At 39.9% G+C, this 13243-nt stretch overlaps 1 protein-coding gene across 3 annotated transcripts in view; it reads right to left on the bottom strand.

Annotated features, from left to right (window-relative positions):
- Positions 1–467: 467 nt before the first annotated feature.
- Positions 468–13243, bottom strand: part of PRKAA2 (protein kinase AMP-activated catalytic subunit alpha 2) — a 34771-nt gene continuing 21995 nt past the window's right edge. The window contains exons 8-10 of one of the 3 annotated variants that reach the window (XM_061633162.1): positions 11312–11438; positions 9222–9460; positions 468–5774 (exon numbers count right to left, since the gene is read on the bottom strand). In XM_061633162.1, the coding sequence (XP_061489146.1) occupies positions 9225–9460; positions 11312–11438 (363 nt within the window). In that variant the 3' untranslated portion in view covers positions 468–5774; positions 9222–9224. Of the gene's footprint in view, positions 9461–11311; positions 11439–13243 lie in introns of all 3 variants that reach the window. The other 2 variants (XM_061633163.1, XM_061633161.1) reach the window with 2 other exon arrangements.

Raw genomic sequence — 13243 nt, 5'->3', positions numbered from 1 at the left:
TTGTTTTGATGGCAGATATTCAGATATATTTCCTTGATACTCAGGTCAATTAGCAGAAATTTTCTACACTCATAGGATCTGGAATTTTTTAAAAAAACTGAAAATATATTTCACACCCAGTACATGATTGCCCGAAGTCAGTGTTGGGGGAGATACTATTAAATAGTATGTGGGGACTAATTATAACTTAGTTTTCAACCCATATTTTTAATGATTGGGCTTTACTTAATTTTGTGCCTGCCCTTGGGTCACCATGTTGCTGTTGTTTTCACATTAAATGGCAGTTCCCTGAAAGCTCACATTTCCTTTTGGGGGCATTTTCTGACAACTTACCAAGCATTTCCTGCCCTGCCCTGTTCTCCAGTAGTTTAATGCATGCCTCATTTTTGCTGCAAGCAGACTGAAGATATCTTAAGTGTCCACAAACTTTTAGTTTTAGCACAAGAATAGCTCACACATTTAGCATTTTGTAAGAATATCATCTATTTATTAAAGTGCAGATGCCAACCATGGAGTAATTATCACATGCAGTGTGGTACAATAAAAGGAAATAAAGTTAACACAGAGATAGTAAATGAAACTGCAGCCTTCATTTTCTGCTTAAATAACAAAACCAAAAGGGCAGGGGATTGTGCCTTCCCCCAAACACTGTTATACGCAAAACATTGATCATTTAAAGATAATCCTGACTTGCTTTCCTATAAAGTGAACTCCAACTTGAAAGCATGTTTGAGTTCTATTTGTGTGAAATATTGTGTCTGAATAGGGATGCCAGTTCTGACTCTGGACTTGGAAATGATATTTGGAACCTGTAAAAGTCTGCCTCAGAGAAGTGAGCTTTACAAGCCCTGACATTTTAGTATGACAAACTAAAATCTGAGGCAGAAGAATTCAGGGCTTCTTCTTGCCCATCCTTGCCAGTTCCTGCATCCCCCAAACCCTTTCTACCAGCCCCCATTCTTCAAAACTACCCCCCCACTCATATTTCAAATGGGAAGCAGTAGGATATAGGGTTTTTTCTCCCCGTCCTTCCTTTCCTTTCTCTCTGTTCCCCTGATGCAGTGATTACCAGCATCCTGAGAAAGTCCAGGGAACCATGAGAGATGTTATTTCTCTCAAGAGCTGAGGGTAAAAAGGGAGTCAGTTTTGGGAAATGCAGCTAGCAGCGAAGGCTTTTATGACTCGTGAAAGCTGGCAGGAGGGGCAGCACTTTTTTGAGCCCTTGGATAGGCTCTGAAAACGTTTTTGGGGAAGGTAAGGGTTCACTTAATCCCCAGTAAACCTGAGAGAGCTCACTCACCTCCACTTTTACCAACTAATGAATGACGGGTGTTAAAAGTACATGGAGTAGCTCAATTTTTACTTAAGAGATTTCTCATGTCTTTCTGTTACAAAGTTATGGTAGTTCAAGGACACAGCTGTTGTCATGTGTTTTGCAGTTTTGTTGTGCACACTGAAGAAAAAACATACTGCTAGATTTACAAAATATACATACAAAGATTTCTTAACACAGAAAAACTGGATTCACTCCCAAAATAATAAACACTACTGTATTATTGGTGTTCATTTCAGAGCTTTTGAGGTTAGGATACAGGAGAACTACATTCGCCACTTAAGAAAAAATGCATTGATGAGCATGAAGTTGCCAAATAAATAAATAAACAAGTTTGATCAGTTAAGGCAGTTTCAGCAGGAAATTCAAGGCTTTTTTGGAGAATCAACTGTAGATTTGGCAAAGAGCAAAAGGGTAATAGGACACTAGAATACTTAATCTTGCGACCAGGTTTCTTGTCCAGTAAACGTGTATAAAGAAATATTGCTGTTCAATGCATAAAAGACTGTGTTTACTAAGAGTTTCAATGTTTAATTTTACAGTAAACTTAGAATTTCCATAACCGGAATAATTAATGTTTTGTCATTTAAGGTATAGCTTAAGGACATCTCCACTTAACAGGTCTTTGAACCAAAGTCACTTGCATGCAAGTAAGAGAAATTATAGTTGGGACTTTAATTTTTCTCAAAAGTAATTCCCACTTCTGAGGAGGCTACACAACTTTTCAAACTGAAAAACTGCTTGCCTTGTCTGACCTGGGAAATGCTATGGAGAAAACACAGAGAAAACCTGTAAGAGCATTCACTGTTACTTCTTGCTTGTAAATAGACTTGCTTGTACTCTATCACAGCCTGATCTAGTGCTCGTTGGTATATACAGGGAGTTCTCCGCCCCACAAATGTTTTCTTCAATAGAAGGGCAGCTCGACATGTGCAAGGAGATGTGCCTGTGGAACTGCTACTTTCCTGAAGTGAATGGGGTGTCCTTGAGAAGCTCCCTATGTGCATTGCAGTATGCACTGGATAGGGAGAAACACATTAGCTTTCTGTAAAAACATGCAAAACCTTAAAAGCAAACATGTCAACTTATGTATGGGATGAACTTGAAACCTAAAGAAGTCATGGACAACTTGAGGATGGAGTGGAAAGAAGAGAGGAGGAGTAACTGATGACAAAAAACATAGGAAGCTGCCTTGTATTGAGTCAGATCATTGGTTCATATAGCTCAGCATTAACTACAGTGAGTAGCAACAGCTCTCTGAGGTTTCAGACAGTCATTTTTCCAATCCTTGTGCTGGGGATTTAACTAGAGACCTTTTGCATGCAGAGCAAACTAAGTGCTCTGCAACTGAGCTACAGTTCTTTCACAATTACATCCCAGCTTCTGCTGTACAGAACAATTCTAACAAGAAGTTTTATCACATGCAAATGCCAACACTGAGGCATAGTGAGAACACAGCAAGCACACTTCAAGTATTTTAGATAATCTGCACCTACAATACTGAAGGAAGTATACTATTTTGTAAAATGAATGGAAATGAAGCATTTCTAACTTCTAGCAACTGCTATGAGATGGCAGTTTTGTATTCTTGGGCTGATCTTCCTTCTGAAATCAATATACTACCACTGATAATAAATGACAAAACTGCCAAGACTTACTAAGCTACACTTGTAAATTAAATAATACGATTTAGTGGGTGGCAATGTGAAGAGATTGGTGACTCTACTACAGTTGCGCAAGGAGCAGTGGAAAATTGTACTGTTTCTTGCAAGGACAGTACCATTGCTTGAAATCTAGTTCAAAAACTACAATGTTATGAACCATGAATTAATGCTTTATTATATGACCAATGACACATCAATGTGCTATTTTAAATTCTTACACATCCAGTATCGATTCTAGAAAACAGCTAGTGGTTTCCTAGCTGTAACATGCCACTAAACCAGTGGCTGAAAATCGCACTTTTGATTTCAGGTTTGCTTAAATGCATTTATCCTGCTTATTGGAATATACTCAAAGATGTGTGTGTGTGAGAGAGATGGTTACCTGATTCTGTACTGAGCACTGCACTCTGTTAGCAAAATGCTGAAGCCAGAGGTTGCCGATGTATAGGTCACCAATGCAGTGCCCACAGGCACCCACCCCTCCTCTTGCTGAAATAAGGCTTGAAAGTATCATTCTATTGTAGTGTAGTGTGTGGGTGGTGCCCACAACAATTTCTTCACTTTATAAATGAGTCCGTGGGCCCCCAAAAAAGGTTAGTGGCCGCTGTCCAAAGTGTATAATTGAAGCCTTTTTGGGGGCAGAACAGCAATTTGTCTTGATATTGGTAATCACTTTGGCAGATGTTTTAAGTACACTTAGATACTTTTAAATTCTAGTCCTAGTTTATTCCACAGTGGAAGTCTGATAAGGTGGATATATCTACATAAGCAAGTGATGAGACACTGGTTTTACACCATGAGCAAGCAGTGTCTGGGGTAGGGATGGAACAATTGGTTCTCTCAATTTCTCATTTTTCCAGTCTTAAGTTCAGTTCCCAACATTTCTGCAGCAATCTGTGAATTTTTTTAAAAAAACCCTCGTAAGAATTCTCCAGCATTTTAGAGTGAATTTCTCCTGATAAACACATTTTTATAGGCAGTTTTGACAAAGGTACACATTCTTGCAAAGCATTTCCCATCATATAATGCTTTTTTGCATGTTATTTTCACTCACACATTCATTTTTATGCACACTTTCCCCTAATATATACATTTTTATAAACAATGGTTGCCAAACTGCTCGGCAAAATTCAAGTAAGTGTGAATTTCAAAGGATGGCTGTGTTTTGGTTCTCATATGTTTTTGGAAATTGTGAATTTGATAGATTCAGCTTAAAATGCAGACTGAATCGAAATTCTTGCCCATCCCTAGTCCACGCTGCCAGATCTCTGCCAATGTTCTCAGATGTGACTGACATTACAAATGATTCATGCCCATTCAGAAAGATTAATAAAACAACTCTCTCCTCAAGTCTGTGGTGATCTCGAATTACTTATTTAATAAGCATCACTGTGGGTTTTTTCCTAACATGAGTCTCTTTCTTAAAAATAGGTAAAGTGCAATATAAATGCTACATCTAAAAGTGGCGTCTTAAGAATTTACATTTGTTCTGCAGGAAAGAGTTAAGAGCCATCCAAAAAACCCCGTTTCCCATCCACTGTGCATGAAAAAATCTTTAATAGCCCAGGGCAAAAAACTGAAATTCCACTTAACTAGTAGTGAAAATAGCAATCCAAATGGTTTTATGAAGACAGTTACCTCTTCCCCACCACAACCCCTATCTTCAACTATTCCCTTCAGGCGAACAGATAGAAGGCTATTTTGTTCTCCATATGGAGTGTGCCTCTATTTTCAGAGCATTTCAACATGAGGAATCAGAGGCTAATTAAAACAAAAATATGCACACATTATAGCCTGGTTTGTGAATTCGTCATGTGAAGGGGCCTTGTGAGAATAAAGTGGCAGAATGGCTGTGCTCCTCAAATTGGGCAGCTTCCCCGCCTTGACCTCCACACACTGTGCATGGGTGTGTGCATGGGGGAAGCCTTCCCCACTTACATGTCTATGCTCAATGCCTGGATGTCTGGGGCAGGAAAGCCGTGCGATGCTGGGGGAGTACACCCAGTGGTGCAGCCTGCTGCTCCTTTAATCGAGTAGAGTTCTTTCATGTGATTAATGTGTGAAGCTTGCCACAGTGCCGTCTCTATTTATCCTAGCAAAACTAATATCCTGCAGTAGGTCAAAGTAGATGGGATAATGAACAGCTCTTTTGATAAAATGATGCTATAACAATGATGGAGAAGAGTTCACAATACATTTGGCAAATGTTTTCCTGCAGAGGATTTTGGCTAGAGTTGTGCCAACTACTGCTTTCCCATTATTATTATTATTATTGTTGTTGTTGTTGTTATTATTATTATGGCTCCATCCTAGCTTTTGGCTTTCTTGCCTTGAATTGGAGCCTAATTGGTTTAGGTTTAGTTTATCAGGCAATAAATATTAAGCCCGTTATAAAATTAAACAAAAAGCAGCTAATACTCATTTAGAACAAAGTGACACAATTAATTCCTTTTTAAAAAGTTACTGCAGCATGCACACAAGCTATAACTTTATCTTCATAAAGAAAGTTTTTACCCTTTAAAAATGACATGTTTGTTATTACAAATTTAGTAAACCTGATTCCTTCAGATAGCCTGTAGAAAAGGAATGATAAAACGTAAGTTATTCTGCTTTATCAGTATACTGGTGAAGGTCACAGTCAATTAAGCTTTCGAGGTACATGAAAGCCCTGAGGTCTGGAACAGTATTGTCAAATTTGCATTCCAGCTGCCATGAAACAGCACACATGAAGGGATTCTATCTGTTCTTACACTAGAAAGGTAAATTTGGCTGCTGTCCTGTGGAAGGAAAAAATGGCCAGTGTTATCTGTCTCAAGGAAGATAATTTGAATTGAAATGCAAAGCTCACACAAACTCCTTAGACCTCAGGGGCACTGGTATCATATACTAAAACCAGATGACTCTGCCAAGACTGCCTTTTAAAAATATATTTTGAGGTGCAGCCTCCTTTGTATTAGAATTTCTCATTCAGTTTAGATAAAATGACCTTGAATAACTGTGATTGTTGAAGTTAGGTGGACTTATGCTTGCCAAATGAAATGGCACAGGCCACCTCAATTCCAAGATTTTATATTTACCACTATAAGGAATACTCCAGGCCCAGCATTAAGCCATTCATGAAGAAAACGCATCATGAGATGACACCCAGATAATGGAACAGCATGACAGATGCACTGCAATATTCTGCAGCAATTATCACAACTGCCCTACCAAAGAATACACATTGCACACTGTTAGAAAACATTCAAGACACACAACTGGTCCTACTGCAGCTCCTTGTTGCAACTAGCTTTGGCTCTATAAAATATTACTGGGTCTTTAGGAAGAAGGAAAGCAGAAGCCAATGTGTTTATAATGTAACCGAAGTGGGGATAGCGAAAAAGGTGATGGAAGAGCTATAAAAACAATGAGGTGCATATCTTATTTTTAGCAAATGACGAGAGGTCTCTAGATGGTTGGAAGCAACAAGGTGAATGAAGAAGAAGCAACATAATGATGGATCAAAGATTAAAAGAGATAGATGATAATCCAATTGCAGAGAGAAGAGGACCAGACTGGGAAACACTCATTTCTCTTAGTGATGTTCAGCTCTTGTTGAACCCAGCAGTCTGATCCAGGTCCAAGATAAATGAAGAACGTACCATGGGGAAGGGGGTGAGCCTACTTTGGATTCTCAGTCACCCCCTTAGGAGAGATGAATACATTTCAAAAAAGAATAGAGCCTAGGAGCAAGTGCTTCTTCCTCAGCACTGACTGCTCAAATTCACCTTCCTCTTGTTTCCTGAGTTTTTTCTAAACTATTTTGGTTTTAGTTTTTTAAGGTCACAGATTAAACATTTTTAATGGAAAAATATGCTGAGTGCTTAAAAAAGAGAAAATGTTCTTTGTACCCACCCCAAGCCTATCTGAAGAGTTGTGGCTGTACTGATAAAAATCCATGTTGGAATCAGAACCAAGTCAGTATGGCAGTAGGAGAATGAAGCCACAGGAGAGAAAAAATGGGCTCACTCCTGAGCAGAGGTACATTTGTCTTGCTTGCCAGATTTTTTCACTTGATCATTTCTATTAGTACTCCTATTTTTTCCACTACCTTCTTCCCTGTTACATCACTGAATATTCTCCATAATTATCTTGCTTTGTGCTGGTGAACAAAAGTGTTATCAAAAGACTTCACTGCTGAAGAAAGATATAATTGTTATCCCCCATCCTACTGGTATGCATTTTACATAGATGGCTACAGCAATCTTGATCTGTTCTGCAGCTGCCACGGAGTTAATAATTGTTCCTCATTTAAATATACAAGATTTGCACTTTGATATATCTGGTACAAAGCAGGGCCTGCAATGATTGATGGAAGGCTAATAACATGATTAAGAGTAGACTATGAGTATTGCTTATGAGATATAGTAGGTGGTCTGAGCTTAACAAGCCCAGAACAGTGAACAGCAGTGAGGACAAAATGGTTATGAAAGGCTGCAGAGAAAAAAATTCCTTTGGAGGGAAGAGAAACTCCCTAATGCAAAACTTTAATTAAACCTGTGAAAATGTTGCTGTGGGATGTTTACAAAATGAGGTGGTAACCCTGTGCTACCTTCATGTCACAAAAAGCGTGTTCAGCATTCAAGTGCTACCCGTTTTCTAGTGATTGTAAGATTACTAGAGGGAGAGGCTCACTACCTATTCAGAAAGAGGGGAGAGTAAAGAAGGTGAGATAGGCCTTGTCCATGCACTGCAAGCACAAGTATTATAGAAAAGACTGATGTGTCCTAGTAGCATCTATGTATAGTCAATGTTGCTGCTGTATAATTACAGCCTTATGCTCTACATACTGACCTATCTCAAAATCCTTTTGAGGATCTAGAACAGGGGTGCCTAACCTGTAGCCCTCCACCTGTTGTAAGAAAACAATTCCCATAATTTGTGATCATGGTGACTAGGGCTGATGGGAGTTGGAGTCTAACAACATCTGCAGGGCATCAGGTTAGCCAGCCCTGATCTGCATCTCTCTATGAGGGTGAGACAGATGTAGAGCATACACCCCAGCAGTAGGTAAAATTCTTAGTGCACAGAACTAAAGAAAGGGTTGTTATTGATCAACTTATGTATACTTTGGAAGAATAAATGTCTGCACTGTTCCTTACTATTAAAAGTTGGTTCTTTCTCTAATTTCACTATAATGTAACAAAAATATAATAGAGCTTCTTATGATGAGTCAGGCCACTGCTATTGATCGTAACGGTTAGCAGGATTTGAATCCCGCTCTCCCCTGTCTTAGGTCTCTTGCTGGTCCTTTTCTGATGTGGCATGTTACCTAACTGGAGTGTGTTTAAATGAAGGAATACACTTACAGATTGCAACAGTTCATTCGCATGAATCCATGAGTAGAGCAACGAATTTCTGTTCACTGTGAACATTCAAAAAGCACTTCTACAGGGGAAAATAAGTTACATTGCAGCTTGGCCAGAGGCCTTTCACCAAAGGCTTCCTAACCAGATATGCTGAGACTTAATATGTCAATATTTGATATGTGGGATTGCAAACATTAAAAATTCTCTTCTCATTGAGCTATGGTCCTTCTATAAAGGTGATTTTGCATGTTACAAGGAGTGGAAGAAGAAAAGATGTGAAAATTTCTTCCACATGTATAAAGTGCAAATCAACCCTACAAGTATTATATCATCTTCATTTTCTCAAATCACTGTTCTGAATCCTTTGAAGGAATAATCAAGTCATCAGGAACATTATTGCACACATATGTTTACAATGGCAGGGGCACTGTGGATTCTGTGACTGCAGATATTTTCAGATTTGGGGCAGATGTTCCTGTTTCCTACAAATTGAACCTTACAGTGACAAGCAATAAGATCGGGTAACTATCAGCTGTTGAATAACATGCCCACTGTCCTCCTCACTGCTTTCTACTACTCCCTCCACTTCTCTGCCACTTCAAGTATGCTCATGTACCCACTTCTACCATGCTTGTGATCTAACACAGCTATTCCAAATTCCTTGCAAAACATAAAGCAAATTCTGCAATTAGGATTAAATAAATTGAATACATTTGCCTACTCCCCTAAATCTATCTAATGTATTCTGGGTGCAGAATTTGATTATGTCTACTTTCAGAATTAGTTTTTCCTTGCTGCCCATGCCCAAATTATCCTTTTTTCCAAATTTTGCAGAGGCCCAAGCCAGCCCGAAGAAAACAAGCTTCTTAACAATACCTGTCAACGAGCAAGAGCCATGATGAGACTGGCACACATTTCAAAGAAATCCATGGTGTGGCTACCGAGACGTGGCATAATAGAAGACATGCTCCCAGTCAAGGAGCCTGTGAGAGACCCAGGGAGTGACTGGCAATCAACAGTGGCAGAGTCAAGACTCAGTCTTGGTCTGTGCAAGCGAGCTGCAGAGCACGAGCGCTGAGGTGTAGAAGAGCCTGATCTTTGCTCCATGACATCATCTTAAAGGCACAAACAGAAAACAACCCTTTAAAGTATCTGCTCAGATCGGTATGAGGCTTCAGTTCCCTCCTATTCCCTTCTCCTGCTCTTGACTTTGTGGCAATCTCGCTTTATATTTGTGGCAACCTCCTTTAAAGGAGGAGATGGAGATGGCTTGATACATTTAGGGCCCCTTCCTATGTTACCTTTGTGAAGTGGTAGCTGCTTCTGCACAGCTGCCTCCTATGCCTCTTGGATCATGTCAGAAGACATTTCAGGTGAAATACAAGAAACCACCGTGCAACTCCTTCCCATGCATGCATGCGGCCTGGCCTTCTCGTACTATGTTTTGAGGAGCGGAAAAGAGCCGCACTGCAATAGTTCCCATGCCACAAAGGTAACATGAGAAATATATCAAACCATCTCTGCAAAGTGTAGCAAGCTATCTCTGCCTATCTTCTTCAAACCATTCCTTCTCTGCAAATACTTCATGAAAACGGCCATAGCATCTCCTTTTATGCTCTCAACACAGCCAGTTGACTTTATCATTTCACCTTTTTCAACTATCTCTCTTACATCCCTAAGGCTGTAGCCTATTTCAAAGGAATTTACTGCTAAGCGAGCTTCTGTCCAATTGGCTTTAAAGGAATGAAGCTGCCCAACAGCCGAATCCTACGTGCATTTGCTCAGAAGTTAGTCCTACTGAGTCAAACAGGACTTAATCCCAGCTAACTATCTGCAGGACTGCAGTATAAATTGTCTAAATGCATTAACTTTGGGATAAGGAAGCTGTGGCCCTCCAGCTACTGGATTCAAATCCTCATTAGCCCAGCCAGCACAGCCAAAGATCATTGAAGATAGATGTTACAGACTTTTTCTTTGGATGAATGCTTTTCATACTTATATATTTGTACTGTTTTATTTAGTACTTTATATTTCAGTGTAAATAACGCTGTGACATCTCTGGATGTGTGAAGCAATATATAAATATAGTAACCTAAATATCTGGAGGGCCACAGATTCACCATCTCTGATTTAACTGGACTATTGCTTGAATAGTTTGTAAGCTTTTCTGGGCAGAGACCATGTCACTTCTGGGTTCTGTGAAACAGGTGAGACTTTTTTTTAAAGCACTGGTAGTAATTAGCTGAATTTCACAAGCTTTGACTGCCATGTTAAAATGAGCAGCTTTGATTATGAAAAATCTTTTGTCAAACAGCTAAGAAAATTGCATGAAAATCTAAAGTATTCTTTTAGATACACTGAATAACTGAAGTGATTTTCAGTGATAATGAATGTGAAAATGACTGTAAGGCTGCAATCCCTTACCTGGGTATAAGCCTAATGAACTCAATGGGGCTTACTTCTGAGTAGAAACATATGCGGCTGCACTCTAAAAAAACTGTTTTCCGTTCCTATTCCTGTGATTGTAATTTGTTTAAAACTATTTTTAATACTGAATTTTAAGTTGGTGTAACCCACCCTGGGACCTTAGAGTGAATGGGGAGATAAGAAAGCAAATATACAAAGGGGAACAAATTCACTAGAAAAGTTTATTAGGAGCTCAAAAATCGTCTGTGATCAGGAAGGGTTTGCAACAGTATCACCTGTTTAAACATTACTGTGAATCTTACGAGGAGTAGAAGTCTCTCTTCTAACCTACCTATGTGCCATTAAACTGTCACAGTTAACATTAGTGATGACAAACAGAATACGGTAACATTGCTAGAACAGCAGTCCCTCCTAGAAAGTATCATAAAGTAGGATAAAAATAAAAGTGTGGTAAGGGAAAGAGAGAGTAGAATTGCTGCTGTTGTTGTTTAAATCCTCCTTCATGTTTAGGATTGTATTCCACAACATTTCCTGCTTACCATCAATGCTTTTAAAGTCCAACAGATAGCTGCGATTGTCAACCTGATAAAGCTGCAAACTCATTTTCACGTAATTTCCCGTCACTGGATTCTTTCTACGGACTCTAAGATGATAGGCATTCACAACCTAAAACATGTAATTGTCTTTCAGAGAAAATGGATTTAAGGCATAGGATAAACAGTTTTTCTTTTCTTTTTTTGTCAATTTTATATTTTAAGAAAACAATGTTGCCTAACAAAGTGACTAACAGATAAATCCTATGCACGTATACCCAGAAGCAATTTCCAGAAACTTAAGGCTTACTCCCAAGGAACTGTACACAGGACTGCAGGCCATAAATAATGTCAGTGACCTGGTTTAAGAAAAATAAACATTCCTCAAACACTTCATAAACATATACAAAAAACATCTCAGGTGAGGATATTTGACACAGCCCCTCCTTTCATTTCTGGATAATTATGATTTTTTTCTTTGTCTATATCATGATGATATGGATTTATATAGGGATTCCCCCAAAAAACAATCTAGCCCACTTTAGTACTGTTCCGTGATGACCCATTTATGCCTATTCAGTTGATAAAATTTCCCCAATCAACTCCTCAAAACAATGGCTTTGCTCAGTTATAAAATTATGTTTAACACTTGGCCAGTCCATATGCAGTTACGTGATTAAATAAGCCTATAGAAAAAATTGGCCCTAACTACAATCAGGTGTGGGTTTTTCAAAGAACACTGCGTACAATATTACTACAGGATGAACAGAGGATTGAAGAAAAACACTAGAACTATAACTGTGTGGAGAGGGAGAGCGAAGCCACATCTGCTTTCCACATCCGTGCCCCAAATCAGGGTTCCAAACCGTGGGGTGAGCCAACTTTATACAATAGGCTCCACTTTACACACATCTCCCTCCCCACCTTTATATGTTTGGCAGGAAAGGGAATTATCCCTAGGGGCAGGACGAGCAGGTTTCCTTTTCAGAGGGCCCAAATAGGGCTCCTGTGTGACATGCTATATCTTGTTATGTGAAGGCCAGGGATGGGGAACGTCTGTGACGTTCCAGACTGATGGGGCCCTCCTGTCAGTCCCAGCCAGCTTGGCGGATGGTCAGGGGTGCAACCTCTGAAGAGCCGCTGGCTCTCCACCCCTGTGTTAAGGCCTGGTTCTAACAATTTGTATTTCGTTTTCATGATCACTTTATGTCACAAGCACAAGAAAGATTTATACTTATGTCTGCTTGTGAGTCACAGGTATACCAAGCCTCCCCCACTCTCTCTGGCACTCTCCTGTCCATCTTGCAAGCAGATGTAGGCATAAATCCTTCAAATGTTATGGGAACGCCTGCCAGATGCACTTCCGTGAGCCAAACTTATAACTTGCTAAGGAACTCATTCCACTCTCTTGGGTTAGTTGTCAGTTTTAAAAGAGAAGTTCTCAAAGTGCAGCAAAGGCATTCCATGCAACAAAAGAGACCGTCAAGTCTCTCTCTCTCTCTCCCCCCTGCCCCATTTCTTCCTGTTTTATACCTCTTTCTTCTGAATATCCTGAATATCTTCTCATGCCTTCTTCCCTCCATCATGCAAAGGAGGGTTTTCATCATGGGAGTCAGGTCACTGAAGCAGCAGTCTGTCCTGCCATTGATGTGAAATAATTCTGTCCTATGTGCCTGTCTAATAAGGAAGGCCAGTAGTAGCTAGTAGGGGGATGTGGGTGGAGCCACCTTGCTGACCTGGCTTCCCAATGCTGCCAGCCACTGCCAGTTGCCGAGAGAGAGGGGCAAGGCAAAAGGGATTGTGGCCTGAGCACAGCAGTGGAAGCATTAGATCTGCTTTGCTGCTGTGCCCACACCATGCCAAGCTCTCCACTGCCTTGCCCCTCCCCTTCTTGGCATGCAGCCACAGTGCACAGTATTGAGAAGCCAGGTCAGCAAT

The sequence above is a fragment of the Rhineura floridana genome, chromosome 6 (genome assembly GCF_030035675.1).
Source record: "Rhineura floridana isolate rRhiFlo1 chromosome 6, rRhiFlo1.hap2, whole genome shotgun sequence".
Taxonomy (NCBI): domain Eukaryota; kingdom Metazoa; phylum Chordata; class Lepidosauria; order Squamata; family Rhineuridae; genus Rhineura; species Rhineura floridana.
Note: the sequence above shows the minus strand (reverse complement) of the source record. Positions and strands in the feature narration are given on the sequence as shown.